Source organism: Rattus norvegicus, chromosome 10 (assembly GCF_036323735.1).
Source record: "Rattus norvegicus strain BN/NHsdMcwi chromosome 10, GRCr8, whole genome shotgun sequence".
NCBI classification, from domain to species: Eukaryota; Metazoa; Chordata; class Mammalia; order Rodentia; family Muridae; genus Rattus; species Rattus norvegicus.
In genome coordinates, this window is record NC_086028.1 from 19,099,933 (window position 1) to 19,119,851 (window position 19,919).

Consider the following 19,919-nt stretch of genomic DNA (forward strand, 5'->3'; position numbering starts at 1 on the left):
AAGACTTTTTCCCATCTAATCAATGTGTCCTGGGCCCTGGGCACTTAGGGATTTGGTCTTTTTCAATGTCCCAGCTGTTTTCTCACATATTCTGTATCTTAACACCCACAGCAGCCCAGCCAGTCCTTCTAGGACACAACACCAGTTGTCTGTCCCCTCTTCATTTTTCTGTCTAATTTATCTAGCCCACATCAGCTCCCATTACCCCCATTTCTTCAGAATTCCCCTGACCTGCCCATTTCTCACTAGCTTCATGCGTGTGAACAAACATCTCAAAGGACAGCCCACATTCTACTCAGTGGGTTGAATGGTGGCCTCCAAAAAATGGTGTGCATGCATGTCCTGGAACCTGGACAGGTGGAGACTCACTGGGAAGAGGGTGTTTGCAAATAAACCTGAATGGAGCAGTTTGGGAAGAGATCATCTTTGAGTAGCCAGGTAGTTCCTAAATCTAGTGCTAAGTGTTCCAATGATTGACAGGAGAAGAGGAGGGTATGGACCACAGGCAGAGATGGAAATGATGCGGCCAGGGTCCAGAAATTTCAGGGCCACCAGCAGGAAATATTTTCCTGTATTTTATGGAGATAAGGACATTTGATTTTGAGATTTTGAACACCTATCCTTCAGGATTGTGTGTGTGTGTGTGTGTGTGTGTGTGTGTGTGAGAGAGAGAGAGAGAGAGAGAGAGAGAGACAGACAGACAGACAGACAGACAGACAGACAGAGACAGAGAGACAGAGACTTGTCACGTGAGGCCACTTAGTTTGGAATGATTTATTACAGCAGCTATGAGAAACTCATGCAGCCCATCTAAAGCCAAATTCATGGCAGGAATTTAGAAAAGTGTGATTTCCGGGAGTCACACCAGTGGTGACCTCCTCCATCAGGCATCCTAGTCACCTGGAAACTATGTGAGACACTGTCTCCTGGGCCTGCTCAGAGTCTCCAGCATTGACTCTGAAATCTGAATTTTAATAACTCCTTCAGCTAATTCTAAGCTGTGGGGTTCTCATCTCTGGGGCTTGAGGCATCCCCTGCACCTGGCTTAAGCTGAGGGCAGTGAAGTGGCAGGTTTAAGTGGCTCAATGAATAGCACTTGCAACCACAGGACTCATTTAGCAGCCAGAGGGAAGGATGCTCCCTGCTCCCTGCTCCCTGCTCCCTGCTCCCTGCTCCCTGCTCCCTGCTCCCTGCTCCCTGCTCCCTGCTCCCTGCTCCCTGCTCTCTGATCCCTGCTCCCTGCTCCCTGCTCCCTGCTCCCTGCTCCCTGCTCCCTGCTCCCTGCTCCCTGCTCTCTGATCCCTGATCCCTGATCTCTGATCCCTGATCCCTGCTCCCTGATCTCTGATCCCTGCTCCCTGATCTCTGATCCCTGATCCCTGCTCCCTGCTCCCTGATCCCTGCTCCCTGATCCCTGATCTCTGATCCCTGATCCCTGATCCCTGGTCTCTGATCCCCAATCCCTGATCTCTGATCCCTGATCCCTGCTCCCTGCTCCCTGCTCCCTGCTCCCTGCTCCCTGATCTCTGATCCCTGATCTCTGATCCCTGATCCCTGATCCCTGCTCCCTGATCCCTGGCTCTGATCCCTGATCCCTGATCTCTGATCCCTGATCCCTGATCCCTGGTCTCTGATCCCCAATCCCTGATCCCTGATCCCTGCTCCCTGCTCCCTGCTCCCTGATCTCTGATCCCTGATCCCTGATCCCTGATCCCTGATCCCTGATCCCTGGCTCTGATCCCTGATCCCTGATCCCTGATCTCTGATCCCTGATTCCTGATCCCTGATCCCTGATCCCTTCCCTAAATGATGCCTTTCATGTCTGTGCACCTTGTAGGCATGCAGTCTGGCGTGGCTTGTTCTCTGACAGCACAGGTTGGAACTGAAGTTCACACTGTTAGTTGAAGTGAGGAATCTTAATCTGAATTTGGTGTCCTAAGGTGGAATTTGAGGAGGGACCTGAAGTAGAGCCCCCATTTTTGAATCTCTGTGGCTTTGTAAAGGAAGAAAAAAAAAAAAACAATACAGGACACATGCATACCCTTCCGTCTTTCACCATGTGACACTCGCACCACCTCAAGATGTCACCAGCATGATGACGTCACTCCCTGTGGCCCCTTAACAGATGCTGGGTCTCCAGAACCACAAGCCTCTTCCCTCTCCATGGCTTACCCAGTCTGTGCTATTACATTACTTTACACTCTCTGCAAAGTCTCGCCCAGGCCTTGCTGATCCTATTTTACAGATGAAGGCGTTGAGTGTTGACAGTTGACATGACACTCAATGCCACGTGGCTGGACCACAGCCATGGGCCTTCTCGAATCTATCTGCAGAGGCATGCTCAAACCCACTTACCAGTCGCAGGTCTGACTTAAGAATCATTTTCCAGATGGTGCCTTGGCTTTAGGGTAGTAATAGCCAAAGAAAGCAGTCTTCTTCCCCCAAGGAACATGACCTCTGGATCTCTCCTTTTTGTCTTAAAGAGATCCTACACATCTGGAGCTTCCGGCACTCAGGATGGGTGTAGGGCTCAGAGAAGCCTGGAAGGAGAGTGAAGAGTCCAAGGGTAGCAAGGAAGAAGCCAGGGAAACATAGAGCAAAGTCTCCACCAGATAGCCCATGACAAGACAAGCAGCAAAGGCTCCAAACCTCTGGCAAAGCTTTGTGGTTGGGCACTGGGCAACAGACTCTGCAAAGACCCCATCAGTAAAACTCCTAGTAGTCCGCCAAGAAGCTGTCTCCATAATCTTCCAATGCCTTTCCTCTACCAAGTGGCATCAAATTATCTACATATTTGTTCTTTTAATGCCTGACCTTTCCATACCCAAATACAGCCATCCCCAAGATGCTGCCTCTGACCTTCGTTACTAATAACACAGTTTCCTCTTATGACCAGGGATGAGAACACACCCCACCTCAAAGGGGCATTGAGATCCGTTAAAAGTGAATGAGTAAAAGCTGATCTTGACTCCACCTACAACAGCCACTGCATCCCAGGAGTGTAGGGGCTCAACTTTGAAATCTGAGGGCTCCAACAGAAGGGAAACTCCATGTGCCCAACACAGGGAAGCCCTGCCCCTCACATCACAGCACTTTTAGTCTTCTTAGGTCTTCTCAAGTCCATCTTGACTTTCTTCTACCTCCCTTTCTGCAAGTCATCCCACAGCTTCCAGCTCCTAGGTGATGCTACACCTAATAGATCTGCCAGGGCTGGAGAGGAGAAACTTCTCCCCAGATGTGCAGGCATTGAGAAGACCACTCTGGGAGCAACTGATGGGGTTTTCAGCTGGAGATGAGAGTCCCAAAGTACTACACTCATCCCTCGGTGCTGTTGGGAACTGGTGGGACCAAATCCGTGAATACTCAAGTTTATAAGATGGCATGGTCTCCACATAGAACCTTCTCTCTACTCTAAGCCATCTCTAGATCTCTTATGATAGCTACTGCTGTGTAAATACTATACACACATATTGGTCAGAAAACAATATTAAGAAAAAGTCTGTACACTTTCAGAAAAGATGTGTCTAGATATTTTTTATTAGTTTTTTTTCCCCACTTACTTGTTGAGTGATGAACACATGATCAACTTTCAGGATTTTGGTCTCTTCTTTCACTTTGTAGGTTCTGGGGATCAAACTTAGGTCCTTGGGCTTGGTGGCAGGTGCTTTTACCCACTGAGGCATTTAACCAGTGCTAATTGTTGTTGTTGTTGTTGTTGTTGTTGTTTATTGCATCTGGTGGTGTGTGGTTAAATTCACAGATGTAAGATACTGTTTAGAATGTATTGAGAACCCATGAAGGGGAAGGATGTCTGGACTTGGTAAAACTGGCATAAACTACCCTGTTTTCATAGATTCCCTCTCAGCATCCCCAGCCTGAGTCCCAGGAGTCCCAGCAGCCCAGCCCTAAACAAACCCACAGGAATGTGTTTGACATGTTGATCTTTTCAAGAGTTTGCTGAGTTAGCTCAATACCAAGCATGGACCTAATAATCTTAGGGCCCATGAGAACTTCATCAGTGTACAACTGTGCTATGATTTGCATGTATCTTCCCAAAGTTCACAGTTTGGAAGCTCAGACTCCAAAATCACTGCTAATAATATCTGGAAGTGTGTGGGGCCATTGGGAGGTAATTAGAATTGGATGAGGTCAAGAGAAGGCTTTACGGGGTCATAAGTGGCTTTATAAGAAAGAAGGAGGGATCTGAGTTGGTACAGCTCTGTCTCACCATGCAGTGCCCTCTGACATGGCAGGGTATATAGCATGAGGCCCTCAGTCCTTGCCAGAGAGATGCTGGACCTATATGTCCCTGAGCTTTCTAACTTCCAGAACTTCTGTTCTTTAAGGATGACCAGGGCTCAAGCATTTTGAAACAGAACAGAAAACAGCCGAAGACCATTCGTTGTGTACCTGCACACAGCTCAGTTACTCCAGTTCTTTAAGCCTTTCATTCCTTATTTTAAACACGAACGCAGAAGAGACACTATTTGATGGAGGAAGGGAACCGTCAAGATGGAGAAAGGGGGCACAGAGAAAGACAGTAGTATAGAGAACAAAGTATAGTGATGTCCATGCATGACAGTATTATAATAAAGTTGTGCATTTCAATGAAACCCATTACTTTATATGCTAACAAAAATAGTTATAAACGAGAGTGGGCCTGGGCAACTCTTCTGGTTTCTTTTTTTTTTTTTTCTTCTTTTCTTTTTTTCGGAGCTGGGGACCGAACCCAGGGCCTAGCGCTTGCTAGGCAAGCGCTCTACCACTGAGCTAAATCCCCAACCCCCTCTTCTGGTTTCTTAATGGACGAGGGGTTTCCAGGGACACAGGACCTCCAGTGCTGAAATGAGAGCAGTCCTGAGTCACAGTGTGGAAGCAGAGTGGACAGAACCCTGAACAGAGTAACTGCCGGTGACTGCCTCATTTCTATCCATACTGTGTGCAGAATTAGGGGCATTTGAGTTTTATATTTTGCTATACACCTTGTCCCAAACGGTCCTAGGTCTTCTGCGGTGACATAGCTTGTTAAGGAACAATGATGGTAGGTGCTCAGGCCCTTTTGCTTTCTCATGGGTACTCACAGAGCCGTTTGCTTAGGCTAACTTGTTCACCACCAGGTCTGACTGGTTATTCTTTTCTACCCCAAAGCCACTTGTCAGGAAAGGTTGGGGGGTGTGGGGGTGAGGGATAATGGTTTTGTGGCCAAGGTCAAGGCATAGGCAGCTCCAGGCCTTCAGGAGAACATTGCTCTAGAAACCCAGTCAGACTCCAACAGAAGGAACCTGGAGAGGAGACATGTTTGCTTGTTCATCAGGTGACTAAGAACCCTTGAGATACTCATCCAATTTCCGTGATTGCATCAGTGCGTGGAGGGCCTCAGAGTTCTGGGCAGCGAATGGGCATCTGGAGTCAGTGGGAGTTTACATGGGTCCCCTGGGGTGGGATGCTGGCTGTGCAGGCACTGTTTCCCAGACGCTGGTTGATTTCTCACTGCAGATCTGAGAAACCCGTCCCTTGTCATGGTGCCCAGTGTCTCAGATGGTGAAACCAACTGAACAATTAGTGAGGCTCAATCGCAGTGCCAAGCTGGGGTGTTTCAGGGAGGGCCGGATGGGAGGCGGGGCGAAGGCTTCCTGCTGGCAGTGAATTCCTGTCAGTTTTCTCCACCCACCTACAGCCTTGGCTACAAAGGACAGGTCCCGTGTGATTACAGATGCATGTCCTGTCCTTATAGTGCAGACCCTCCTACTTTTGGATCAACCAAGGCAGTTATTCATCCGGTAGGCCCTATTTACCTTGTTGTTGGTATGCCTGCCTACAAGGTGAGAAAATAAATCCAGCGTACATGAAATTCTATTTCTAAAGGCAGATTGTTATACAAGCATCAAAGGACAGTGCCTGGGTTGGCAGGCAGCTCACTCTCTTGACCTTTTGTCTCTGCGGGTGCAGACAACCCTCACAGGCCTCAGTTTCCCCATCTGTAAAATGAGGGTGGTAGTAGGATAGCCACATGGCCTGGTTATTACATTTAATGAAAAGTGAGTCTTCATAACATTGATCATGGAGCCTTCTAGACAAAGGAAGACCTTCAGAATTCTGAGTCGCAACTTTCAGACAAGGAGACTGCAGTCTGAGGAGGTCAGCAGACTTTCCTCAAAGGGGCACCTTCCAGGGCCTGTGCCCACAACTGTAGGACCTCTGTTGAGTCAGCAGAGAGGCATCTGTTTGCAAGAATTTCCCACAGATGACCCCATCCCCAGGATATCCTAATACCCCAAGGACTTACCATGAGTGTCAAATACCTGTGACTCTGCCTTCCTTACATAAAAGCTATCTCTGGACACGAGCCCAAGAGCTGGGTCTCCTTAGACTAAGAACTTTCAGAGTAAGACAAGGGGCTGGACACAATTGTCCCTGGAGGATTTTCCAGGCTCCTCTTGCTCTGTGGCTTCAGCATGAGTGGGGGAGATGTGAGCTACTTCCAAAGTGCCACCACAGGACTTCCCATGGCTACCTCCACTGAGACTTTTCTCAAGTTTGACTGTATGCCTCATCTAGGGAACTAATGCCTTTTAGACATTACTATGATTCAGAAAGAGGAGAGGCCTTGAAAACTCTCCCTCCTCACATGTGCACCACACCGCCTGCTGTGGGGCTCTCTGTTTCTGTTGGGTCAGTTTTCACCCTTTCTATTACAAAACAGGAGGAGCAGAAATGGGTTTTTAAAAGATGTGTTCATGTTATGGGTACGAGTGCTTTGCCTTCATGTATGTATGTAAGTGTGTGCACACAGTGCTGGCTTCATGAGTGCAAGTATATCACATACATCTGGGGACTGCAGAGGCCAGAAGAGAGCATTGGGTCACCTGGAATGGCAGTTTTCAAATGATTGTGAGCTACCCTGCAAGTGTGATAGCCAAGTCTGCATCTGTAAGAGCAGAAAGTGCTCTTAGCTGCTGAGACATCTTTCCTGCCCCTAGAAATATACTTCTGTAAAGAATAGAGGGGAGAGAGAAAGCTGCCCCTGAACTGTTCTTGGGGGAGGGGTTGAATTGGCTACGGTACAGGTCCTGAACATCTTCATAAACAATGAGTATAGGGAGACCCGGCAAAAGTAACCTTCCCTGTTTTAGAGACTCATTAAAAAGAAACTTCATGAGAAAGCGCTGAGGGCAGAGGAGAGATCCTGACCTCAAGTTCCTATGAACAGCTGGAGGACTTTGAAGAACAGTATATCTAACACTGACCTTAAATTGTCTGCATGACTCCCGTCTGCTTAAACCTCCCGTGAAGTAGGCCACACACAAAGGACTTGTCCGGTTTTCCTTTTCGAAAGTGAAAATTAAGGGAAGTAATTTGATGAAGAATAGACTAGTATGGAAAGCCACTAAACTGTCAAGTCTGTGGGAGCTTTAGGTAACTGGACAGCCCTTAACACTGCTTACCCATACACCATTTTCCCAACACACACACACACACACACACACACACACACACACACACAGAGAGAGAGAGAGAGAGAGAGAGAGAGAGAGAGAGAGAGAGAGAGAGAGAGAAGAGAGAGAACAGGGGTCACAATAACAGAACAGTTGGTAGAGGAAGGAATCCATACACGGTAGGGTCACATTCTCAGCTAAATTAATTTGAGCTAAAATTAATTTAGCTCAAAACAATACAGCTTCTTAGCTGATTTCTGAGCTATGAAAATAATAAAAGCACGAACGTCAGCTTTCCAAAGTACTTGCCATATTTGTCTGTTTAACCACAGAATTCTGAGTTGCAACTTTCAGACAAGGAGATTGCAGCCTGAGGAGGTCAGCAGACTTGTCTCAAAGGGGCACCTTCCAGGGCCTGTGCCCACAACTGTAGGACCTCTGTTGAGTCAGCAGAGAGGCATCTGTTTGCAAGAATGTCCCAATCATTAGGGTATTGCGTGGTTCCAAAAATGCTGAGATGGCTTCTAGGAGGTGAAACTGAGCCTAGGGTTGAAGACCCAACTCTGTCTTGGCTCTGGACAGGGTGAAGGGGTAAGTAGATGCAGGCCAGCCAATGGAGTGACTTGTGTTTGGGGAAGGTTGGTGAGGGGGGCTAGCTCACTCAGGGAGGTCAGAGAATCACCACATACAGTCAGACCCCAGGGACCTGCATGTATACAGAGGGAGGTTAGAGCTATGGTCCTCAGAAGCGTGAGAATTCTAAGACAGGTTGGTTTTCTGCCCTTGGAGACCACAGAGTAGCCATTTTCTACCAGGACCATTGAGAACTCCTGTAACCTCGGTAACTGCTGAAGTGGCTTTGTGAGCGTTTTCTGAAATGCTCCACTTGGTCACTAGAGGGAGCCTTTGTTTCCACTCCTTTCTGCTCGGGAGAGGAAGGCTTATGAGAGAGAAATTGGCTTTCTTTCTGACTTCTTAACTGAATTTAGAACCATTCTGGAACCAAGCAGCAGATGCTATAATAGATGTGCCTAGGAAATGATTGCTGTTCCTAACTTAGGTTGTGAGACCCTGCAATACCCAGGCTGAACAATAATCCCATGGTGATCTTAGATTTAAACTCTCATCACTGAATACAGTCTCTAGAGGCCCCGGGGCCAGGGACAGAGACAGAAAGGTGGAAGTTACTCCACCAGGCCAGGTCCCTATTGTACAGATTTGTCTCTCTGGAAGGCAGAGAGAAAAGCTATGGAAGAGCAGGATTTATTGGACCTCTCAGGCTTTCCTGGCTGCTCAACCCTCAATGGAAATAAACCCACTGGCCGTCAAGGAGGCAGCGTGACTAGAACTATGGGTTCTGAAGGCAGAGTTTTGCTTCCAAACTGCACAGGACTGCCGTGGGTCCAGGAACCTTGTCTACCATCAGTACCACAAAACCCCCAATGCCTAGAATAGAGCCTGGCACCGGAGAACACTAAATATTTTATGAAAAAGCCAAGGGCTCCAGTCGCCAGTGCTTTTTAACCTTGGACTAGTTACATTGTGTCTTGTTCTGTTCTTTCTGCCTGAAAAGGAACAAAGGGTACGAGGCAGACAGAGTGGTGGTGTAGGACAATGAAAAACACAGTTGAGGTTCGTGCTGGAAGTCACTGGCCCAGAAGGCTTCAGCGGCAAGCCTTGATCTAAGTTTCAGTTCAGGTGTGTATCTGAGGTCGCAGGTGATCCTTCTAAGGAGACAAGTCTATTGTTATCTTATTTCACAGCTAAGGAAACTGGGGCCAGGTGAGGCTGAGAGATGTTTTTACCTTTTTCTTGCTGGTAAGTAGTGATGGGTCACAATTTAAGACTAGGCAAGAGGACTCTGGTTTTATTCCTATGCTTAGAAATGGCTTGCAAAGGGCCCGTCTGGGTACTACATTCCATAAATGACAGAGCACGGTTCCTGTTTGTCTTGTGCAGATTTCCTGTCAATCATTTCTGCATCCGCCACTCACTTCCCATGCCTGCCAGCACAGGCACCTGATCCTCTAGACAACTGCAGATGCCGGCATCACCCCAGCCCACAGCATGTGCACATGCTGATTTCCATGGTCTGAGACTTTGGGTTCTGGATCTCTATGAATTATGATATGTCCTAACATGCACGTTGATACTTGTTCAACTTAATGTTCAAATTAAATAACCGTCCATAGCGCCAGCATCCATCTTCTCTTCATGCAAAGCATATCCAACAGTCCCTCTCTTAGCTGTCCTTGAACTTGCAGAGCTCCTGAATGCTGTACACCGGCACTGCCCTGCTAACTGTTTTGAATTATGCACAACATAATTACCATTAACCTTCGCCATCCCACTGGGCAGCAGAACACAGGGACACATTCCTCCTAGCCAGTTTTCAGCAACCTCTGCCTCCTCTTTCCATTCTCAGCCTAAGAAACCCACCATTCCGCCTTTAACCACTCGACCACTTTAGGAGTCCACATGTGAGAGAGCTGATCCAGCATCCGTCTTCCTGAGCCTGACTTGGTTCACTTAGCGTACTGTCCTGTCTTCCAGCTTTGTCACATGATTGCCACCCTTTCTGTACATAACAGAGACCCACCCCTTTAACGAGCACTTGGGTAATTCTAATGCAAGAGCTCATCCCACTTTGGAAGTTAACTCCCCACCCCCTCCCCCAAGACAGACATCGTCCCTAGAGCAATGTGTAGCAGGCTTTCAAGATCCTCTGCCTAATACCGACTGACTCCACTTCTCCCTCCCCACAGCCTTCAGGTACCATCCCTGTGGCCTGCCCTCCAAGGACAGTGCTGAGTTGGCACTGAGGCAGCCACCCAACTCTGCAGAGAACATTACACCCGGAAAAGGGAAAGAGAGGAGAATGTAAGCTCTTCCTCCTGCCTCATGTCTCCATCTCACTCGGCTTCCACTGGGGAGAAAAAGGAAAATTGCCAAGTAATTGCTCCTTGACACCCCTCGCTGGTCCACAGCATTTTGTTTATGTTGGAGCTATGATGAGGGATCGGTGCATTGGGAACCCATGAGCAGCAGAGACCCTCTGTGTCTTAACGGCACTCTGAGAGTGCCACTAAAATTTGATTTACATAAGGGTGCTCAAAGCCTCAAGATCATGTGTGGCCAAGTGAAGTGGAGAGAACAGCTTTGGCCTATCTGACATGGTCAGGAGTGACAGTGACACGACTGCATAGTGACCATTTGCCACGGCCAAGCGGGGCTCTTTCTCACTGGGCTCCTATGTCAACCATCCTCACTTACTTCTACTTTTGCGCATGAGGAAGCTCAGAATCAAGAGAGAAATTGACTTGTCACACAGTGGCTGAGTGACAAGGAACTGAGGACCCATGCAGCCAAGGCAGTCAGTGTTTTAGGCTGAAATGTTACTCCCTTCCCAGAAAATGGGAGTCTCTCTGTGGAGATCCCAAGTATGTGCAGTCCTCATTCCTCTATCGGGAAGGTGCCTTAGCCAACCCTGGGTTTGGCTTCTCTCTTGAGAGTCTAGGAGCACAAGTTGAGGTAGGCCCCTAATGGAGCAGAGGGAGGAGAAGACCCTGCAGAACCCCCGGCTGGGGCATTTTTCATTGTTAGGATTTTAAATAATTTCGGTTAGTATACAGAGACATGCTGTTGAAATATTTTCATAGCACAGATATCGCCCCTTGCCATTGTTCACACTCCCTCCTGACCTCTCTTATCTCCCCTCCTATTGATCTCCTTCCTCCCTCTAAGCAGTCAGTTCCTCCGGCTTTTATGTAAACGTTCATAGGAAAATGAATAGAACTAGACATTAGTCAGATTCGGATCCGGAATTCTCTCTGTCTCTCTGTCTCTGTCTCTGTCTCTGTCTCTCTCTCTCTCTCTCTCTCTCTCTCTCTCACACACACACACACACACACACACACACACACACACACGAGGAGGGGGTGATCTTTAATTTTTTGTTCTGGCAAGCCTAGAACTCACTATGTAGACCAGGCTAGCCCAGAAATCATAGAAATCTGCTTGCCTGCCCCTGCCTTCTAAGAGCTGGGAATACAGTACAGCAGCACCATGCTTGGATACACACACACACACACACACACACACACACACAAACACACACACACACGCACACATTCACACTTGCACACACACAAACACATGCACACATTCATGGTTGCACACACACATGCACATATTCACACTTGTACACATATGCACACATGCACATACATGCACATATACACATACATACATGCATACTCCCTCACATACTTGAGACTTGTATATGGAAAGGTTACCATAAGAGAAAGGAACGATCTAAGGAGGAAGAGGTGAGGATATTGGAATACACATGTCACCACCCATTGCTTCTTCTGGACTAATACTGCTCCCTTCTTCACCCACCTCACCACAGTCTGATACAGCTTTGCCTCTGCCTTCCAGACACAAACACGAGACCTTAGAGATAAAGAAGCCTTGCCCAAGATTCTTCAGGCACCCAGTGACTGACTCTGTAGAGGGGACTCCAGTGCAGCCTCTTTTCTGGCTGGGGTCAAGCTATTTTTACAAAAAGCTTTAGCTTTGATTCAGAGCTGGGTTCCCACCCAGGGCACGGGCCTGTCAACACTGGACAGACAAACCTTAACACGGACAGACAAACCTTAACACAGACAGGTGGTGGATGAAGGGAAGTTGCTTCTTGCTTCCACAGTGAGGTTACTGAAGGGAAGAGAGCTCCCGCAGGAACATATATATGCCTTTTCTTTCTAAACATCACCTAGTCCTCACATAGCGGAGGTGATGTGAGGACCACTAGGACCGTGAATATGGAACACAAAATGTGGAGCCAGGGCTGGGTTGAACCCATGTGAGTTATGACCTCTATGTGCTGGGTTATTTAACAGTAATGTGGGTCTGCATTTCCGCTTTGCTGCCGGGGTGTCAGAAGACTGCTGAGAAGCCACTCAGGGAGGGGAAAGTGCATTTCTTCAGAGGAGCCAAAGTGCCACCTAAGATAGGGGTCCTAGCCTATGTTTCTCCAGGTGAAAAATGGCAGCGGCTGGGGCAAAGGCTGTGGTCCTTAAACTCCTGTGCACTCAGACGGTGCTGGGAACCTTGAAGAGTTGAGGATGGTGATTCCTATTCTCCCGTGCACCCAGATGCTGCTGGAGACTGAGGAGCTGGAAATGGGGACCCTCTGGCCTGAGATGAGCCCGGGACAGGGTGAATCTGGCTTAGTTCCAAGTGAGTGCCAAAAGGCAGAGAGGCTGGAAGAGGGCTTTCTACAAGAGACTTAAACACAGATGTGTATGAGGAAGGATTCTCCAACCCCAACCCCCTGAAGTGGTTCTTGATGAAGGAGACAGTCCTTGCTTGTCCAAACTGCTTTATTCATGGCAGATGAGGATGCACAAGACTTACCCAGGGTGAACCAGAGATTAAATATCTTTTGGAGGAAGAGGTGGCTAGGAAGGGGGATGCTCACTGGCTAAACACTCGGGGCCCCTAGATACCTCATTAACAAGAGAACCGTATGTCTGTGCTATGTGACCAGTTGTCATGGTCTCCTAGAGGGGTGTCATGGTCATATGCTCCAGGACAGGGATCTGGTCAGGAACTAGTCTGAACTCCTGTTGTTCTCAGCTATGAGTTTTATCGGGGGTTCTGAACCTTACCAGTTCTTCTGTCTGGTGGCACGGTCCAATGCCCCACATTAATATTCTTAACAATCCAGACTATAGGAACATGAGTGACACAATCATTTCCCACTTTCCAGATGGAAAAACTGAGATTCAGAGCGGTTAAGGGAACCTTGTTGAGACTCACATGCAAGTGGCAGATCCAGGTTCCAGGATCTAACTCCAACATTCACCTGCAGCTCTGACCTGCCATGCAGTAGAACGGTCTCTGCTCAAGCAAGGGGACTCAGGGAACAGAGGGACAGGTGGTACCCCTGATAGATTGATTAACCCATGTGTACAGCATCTTGGCACCTGCCCCTCCTAGTGCACTTGCACCCCAGAGAAATACAGGAGACATGGAGCACACATGGATTAGGAACTAAAGGTTCTTAGGGAACCTTCCCTGGTTTGGGGTGAGGGGGGAAGCTTTCATTCATGATAAACAAAGAAAAAACCCTTATAATCTAAAATCTTAAACCTTCCTGCTCTCTGCAGATATAGTTTGGATTTTAAAAGAATGTTCTGGGACCGTTAAGCGTCTTTCTTTCCCTCACACACACCCTCACTCTCTTGTTCTCTCTCAGTGACGCCCTGGAGACTTTCTGGGGTTCTCTTCTCTGCACTGCTCTGAGCTCAGTGGCTGCTTGGGCATCAGCTCAGTGTCTGGGAGGAAATAACACCACTCTTTGTCACCGTAGTTCTCCTATTCTCGGGAACTCCTGGTGTCCTAGATGTAAATAAACACTGAGGCAACTGAGAAGGTAGGACCATGAGTCAACTGAGCGGCTGCAGGCAGAACCTCTTACTTGAAAGACCGGCACAGTCTCACCACCTGGAGGGAGCAAGAGATGACAAAGAAGAGGGAACTAATGAGCCAACCTGCCTCCATCTTAAGCTTAAAAGCCATCGAACAGTGAAGACAAACCAGGCTCATTCCTGTTCTATGTTTATGATTCATTCCTTCCTGCTTATGATTAAACCTCTGTTTCTCAAGGATTAGACTATGCCCCGCCTGTGACCCAACCACAGATCATTTGGAACCGCTTGTCCCAAGAAACAGCCACCAAGTCTTTGATTCAATGGGTTGCTTATGACCATCTTGCAGCCCTATCTTTGTTTCAAAAGGTTGTATGGCCGACCACCTAGGAGTGCCTCGAGATGACTCCCTGTGGTTAGGACTCTGTTGCTATGATCACCTGGATGTCACATCTTCATTTCAGGAGATCGTTACAACAAACTTGCTATGATTATGTTCCACCTCTCTATCCCTGCCTGTTTTGCCCTCCAAATTCCCCATTTGGAAAACCCCTAACCCTGAGCTATAAAAAACAGTGTCTTCCTCATGTTCAACACTGACCTTTGAACCCTGCTTTAGGGGGAACATCCTGTTAACACATTTTAAAAAAAAAGCTTACTTTAATTGTTTGCTTTAATTAATTTGGTCATGATGATTTGGCTCCCTGGTCTTTCTCCTCCCATCTTTGGGATTAACAGGAACCAAACAGAAGAGTGGAGAAAGAGAGAGAGCCAGCTCATGGCAGGAGAGAAAGAGAAAACACAGGGAGAAGCCAAGCCGCAGAAGGCGTCTCTCTCATAACACAGGGTAAAGAGTTTGGCACAAAGCTTTTCACCCCGCAGACGATTAACTGAGGAGATTTGATAGCAACCCCAGAAGAAGGCAGGCTTTATCTAAAAAGGGAAGGCAGACACAGTATCTGGTGTTTTCTGCACCCCGGAAGTGAAATCCGGAGTCCTCTCCTCTTCCTTCCTGCTGGAGGAACTGATCTAGTCTGTGAGGCCCAGACAGCTTTAATCTGTGCACACATGTGGTCCAGGCGAATGCCTGTGGTGCCTGAAGATGGGGCTGCCACGGCACACGCTGGGATCTACTGGACACGCATTACCCCAAACCCGCTTTAGTCAAAGATCACACACTGGCACAAGCATCTTTCCAGCAAGTGAGCAAATAGGCTCTAACCTGGGGCAGAGGCGTGAATTCAAGGCTCCAGAGAAGCCTGGTGCCAGTTCCGTAGGCTCAGCTATGAGGAACTGACTGCACAGGGCCAAGATGAGAGATGCTTCGGTCCCAGAGCGTGTTCCCCATGATCCCATAATCTCTTGGTAAAAACCGTGATGTGATGATATAGTCCAAGATGAAACGTTGGGGTCTTTATTACACCCAGACCAGCTGCAGGCGTGTAGGCTAATTGTTGTTTTAGCTTTGTAAACGACAAGTTACATTTTCTTTGTTAAACAGACTTTGCTCTAGTTGTGGTCTTAGAGGTGAGGGGAATGAGAAGGTACTCCGCCCTCTGCTGGGGAGGAACGGTAATGTCTCAGTTAATAACAACCGAGGAGCTGGGGCTCCTGATCTGAGTGGCTAACCCTGCTGTGGCCAGGCCTTGTTCTAGAAGCATCTTTCCAAAACATCTTGCTTTCTGTTCTTCACGGTGAGCTTTGTCAGGATCAAAACCAGAGCAGCTTTTGCCAACCCTGACAAAAAAATGAAACAAGGCAGAGACTTGTAAGGCAACAGTAACTACCATCCAAGATTCAGAACTGCAGCTTTGCACAAAGGCACCATGACTCCTATATAAAGACATTTCTCCAGAGATACCTGCTTAGCCACTTTCTGTCACCCACCGGCTTCCATCACCCTGTCTGGTAATTCTCATGGCCAAAGCGGGTTCTATTATAATATCTTCTGTATGTTTCTTCAAAACTTGTCTTCAGAAACCTCCTCGAATCTACACACAGTGACCTGTACAGTCTGGCGGTCAGTTCTCTGCTGTGCCTAAGTTTCTGTCATTGTGTTATGGAGGCCGTCTGCCACTGGGCAAGACTGAGTGTGGTCTCTGGTGGCTCACGGGTGTCTACCCCAGGAAACCGCTGGGAGAAGTTCTTTCTCACAAAGTTTCAGCTAAGAGTATCTATTTTTAATGTTTCTTTTCTTTCCCAAAACTGGGCCCAGGCTTCTATCTGATCTCTGGGTCCAGGAAGGCGTCTTTTGTCGACTGATGGCTGTTTGAAAAAATTCTGTCTTCCTGTGGTTTCACCAGACAGTGCTGTCGTTTTTACACCCTCCTGATGATGGGATTGGTGCAATGCTTTTGGCCCACCCTGTGACTCAATGGGGAGGGGGAGGGCTCTGCTTCCTCAGAGAGCTGCTAAGAGTATTGGTCAACCTCACTGCAGTAGACTCTGAGTGGCCTGGGAGGGGGACTGCCAGCAGAACTGACCCCCGAGGATAGGATAGCAAGCAGGTTAGAGGTGTAACTGCGTTCCAAACTTCTCAACTGTCCCTTGCCTACCTCTCCACCCTATACTGTGAGTTGAAGAACCGGGATGGCAGGAGGCACAAGGATGCATTTGCACTTGAGAAAGGAAAGAAAGCCAAAGAGGTCTGATCAGAAACTTCATGACAGTTCATCTCCCTGTGTCCCATGGAGCCATAGAGCCAGCCCCTATGGCTGGTCACCTCCCCAGCAGGCCTCATCTCCTCTCCCACCATGACACGATGGAGAAGCATGTGCCTGCTCCATTCTCTTCACTGCTTAGAGTGTCCTGATATGAGCCAAGGAGAGCACTGACAGTCCTCACTGCTTCCTTCGTGACTTGGGGTATTATGAAAATGGGAGTGTCAGAAGAGGGAGGCAGGAGGGGTGGACGGTGGTGGGGGTGGGGGTTCCCCCACCTTCTCTTTCCAAAGCCTGCTGCTCCAAGGGAAAGTTTGGAAACCTCGTAGCAGTTGTGGTACCAAAGATAAATGGCCTGCTCCCCTTCCCATGCCCACCGTTGAATGCACATACAAGTACTTCCTTTCCCACCCGGTACACTCTTCTAAAGGACCCTGTGCTGCCCACATTCCCCTTCCACTAACCCAGCTGTATGCCATGTGTCCTAGGCCCTGCACCTTTCAAGACCTTGACTGGGGACACAACATCCTTTCTGGGAACGGGGGCCATTGTCTTCCCAGGCCGTCACACATTTGTGGGGTGGGGATTTCCCTTGGGGTTAGGACCGCATTTTCTCAGTAACTCCCTGTGGCCTCAAACAGTAGAAGTCTTGTGCCCCAAACAAAGTGGAGTTGCCCGTGAGTCATATCCAGCCCTAGCTTCCTGAGGTTGGGGGCTGGAAGTGGAGTAGAAGTGAGTTTGTGAGTGTGTGTGAGAGAGAGTGTGTGTGTGCTCTGGGAGTCTTCCAGTGAAATGCAGCAGCATTCTGGCTTCTGGCCTGGGGAAAAATCTACCTTTAAATCATCTACCTTCTTACCAGGATGTCATCTGGCACCTCCCAAATCTGTTTAGACACCTTACCTTTATCATTTATTTGTTTACATGTTTTGGTAGTGTGCGTGTATGTTCATGGATGTGCAGATTCACAGATGTGCATATGTTTGTGCAGGCACATGTCATAGTACAACATAGAGGTCAGCTTGACAATTCTGTCTACCATGTAGGTACTGAGGCTTGAACTCAGGTTCTCAGGCTTAGCAGCAAGCTCCTTTACCCACTGAGCCATCTCACCACTCTACTTATTCATTGATTTATTTTCTATTTTCTGCGTATGAATGGTTTCCCCTGGTATGTATTTGTGCACTGTGTGTGTACCAGGAGTCCATGGAGGCCAGAGAGGACGTCAGATCCCCTGGAACTGGAGGCACAGATGGTTGAGAATAGCTATGTGGGTCCTGGGAATTGAACCCAGGTCCTCTGCAAGAGCAATAGCATTCTTAATGGCTGCACCTTCAGTCCCTCCCTGTCATCTCTTTTTATTTATTTATTTTTCTTAAGGAGAAGAAAAACTACGTGAAAGTAGAGAAGAAGCAAGCCATGTGCTCCCGAAGTAACAGCTTCCCCACAGGCAATGGGAATGGAGAGACGTCTGGAAGGCAGTCTGCACTCCGAGGCTTTGTCTTGTTCTTCAAGCCTCTCAGCCCTCAACTCCCTCTTCATCGGCCTTGGATTCCGAGTCCAGTGGAGAACAGAGCGGCCTGTGAGGACCCTGCAGACTGCTTAGGAGACAGCCCTGCTGGTCGTGGCCAGGGTGTGTTCTGAAGGAATCAGGCATGAAGCTGTTTTAGTTTTAGTTTTGCATATCGTTACTGTTGCAACAAAGAAATGTCAAGAGATAAACAAAATGGGGAACTGAGACACGCCATGGGATTTTTTTTTTTTTTGCATTTTCTTTTATTTGTTATCCCTTCCTTCCTCTCTCTCTCTCTCTCTCTCTCTCTCTCTCTCTCTCTCTCTCTCTCTCTCTCTCTAGCCCTGGCTGGCCTGGAACTCACTGTGTTAACCAGGCTAGCCTCTGCCTCCCAAGTGCATTTTCGAATACTGTCAGAACAATGGAGTTTTCTTTTTTGTTTTTTTTTTTTTTTGTTTTGTTTTTTGGGTTTTTTTTTTTTTTGGTTCTTTTTTTTGGAGCTGGGGACCGAACCCAGGGCCTTGCGCTTCCTAGGCAAGCGCTGTACCACTGAGCTAAATCCCCAACCCCATCAATGGAGTTTTCTGATGGGTCTTCATTTAGTACAAGAAAGGGATTCATGCCTGTTAACATCTGCTTTGTAAGAATCTTATAGAACCACCTTATCTAATCTTCCTCTCTCAAACTCAGACGTGCGTGCCTCTCCCTTTCATGGTGGGGAAACCGAGAATAAGGAGTGTCTTATCCCAGATCTGAGATATGGAGCTGACATTCCAAATCTATTGAGATTATCTCCCAGGGTCTCAAGTTTTACCACCTCATCCTCACTGCCTCTCACTCCCTTGCCATCTCTCTGTCGGGTCCTGCTTGCTCTGCGCTTTTCTGTTCCTCAAAACTCTGAACTCATTTTCCCTTTAGACCTTCCTGCCCCCTTCCTTTCCACTGGATTTTTTTTTTATTTTTATTTTTATTTTTAGTATTCGCCTCTCATCTGTTTGTTTTGTCCTATTCTGGTTTGTTTTTGCCTTGTCTTATCCTGTTATTATTCTTTTTTTTTTTTTTTTTTAAATTTTTTTTATTTTTTTTTTATTTTTTATTAACTTGAGTATTTCTTATATACATTTCGAGTGTTATTCCCTTTCCCGGTTTCCGGGCAAACATCCCCCTCCCCCCTCCCCTTCCTTATGGGTGTTCCCCTCCCAACCCTCCCACCATTGCCGCCCTCCCCCCATAGACTAGTTCACTGGGGGTTCAGTCTTAGCAGGACCCAGGGCTTCCCCTTCCACTGGTGCTCTTACTAGGATATTCATTGCTACCTATGGGGTCAGAGTCCAGGGTCAGTCCATGTATAGTCTTTAGGTAGTGGTTTATTCCCTGGAAGCTCTGGTTGCTTGGCATTGTTGTACTTTTGGGGTCTCGAGCCCCTTCAAGCTCTTCCAGTTCTTTCTCTGATTCCTTCAATAGGGGACCTATTCTCAGTTCAGTGGTTTGCTGCTGGCATTCGCCTCTGTATTTGCTGTATTCTGGCTGTGTCTCTCAGGAGCGATCTACATCCGGCTCCTGTCGGCTGTTATTATTCTTTAGGTGTCTGTGTTTTCTAAAGAGAGGGAGGAAGTATGTGTAGGTCGGGATGGGAGGGAAGGTGGGGAGGACCTGAGGAGGAGTTGGAGGAGGGAAACTGTAATTAGATTTATATAATATTTATATTTATATAGATAGAAAAAAGGAGAAATCATAAGTTGTGTGTAACCCTGCTGATAGATGTAAACAGTACCCAACATGTAGCAGTCAATAAGTATGGTGAATAAATAAATACATGAGGTAATCATTAAGTCAATGGGTAAGAGCTAATCACACACAAGGTACACGAGGTGCAGAG

The 19,919-nt window shown here is 47.7% G+C and overlaps 1 protein-coding gene across 1 annotated transcript in view; it reads left to right on the plus strand.

Annotated features, from left to right (window-relative positions):
- Positions 1-19,073, plus strand: part of Kcnmb1 (potassium calcium-activated channel subfamily M regulatory beta subunit 1) — a 56,992-nt gene extending 37,919 nt beyond the window's left edge. Inside the window, exon 4 of the mRNA XM_039085796.2 lies at positions 17,908-19,073. Coding sequence (XP_038941724.1) covers positions 17,908-18,171 — 264 coding nt within the window. The 3' untranslated portion in view covers positions 18,172-19,073. The remainder of the gene's footprint in view (positions 1-17,907) is intronic.
- The last annotated feature ends 846 nt before the right edge of the window (positions 19,074-19,919 follow it).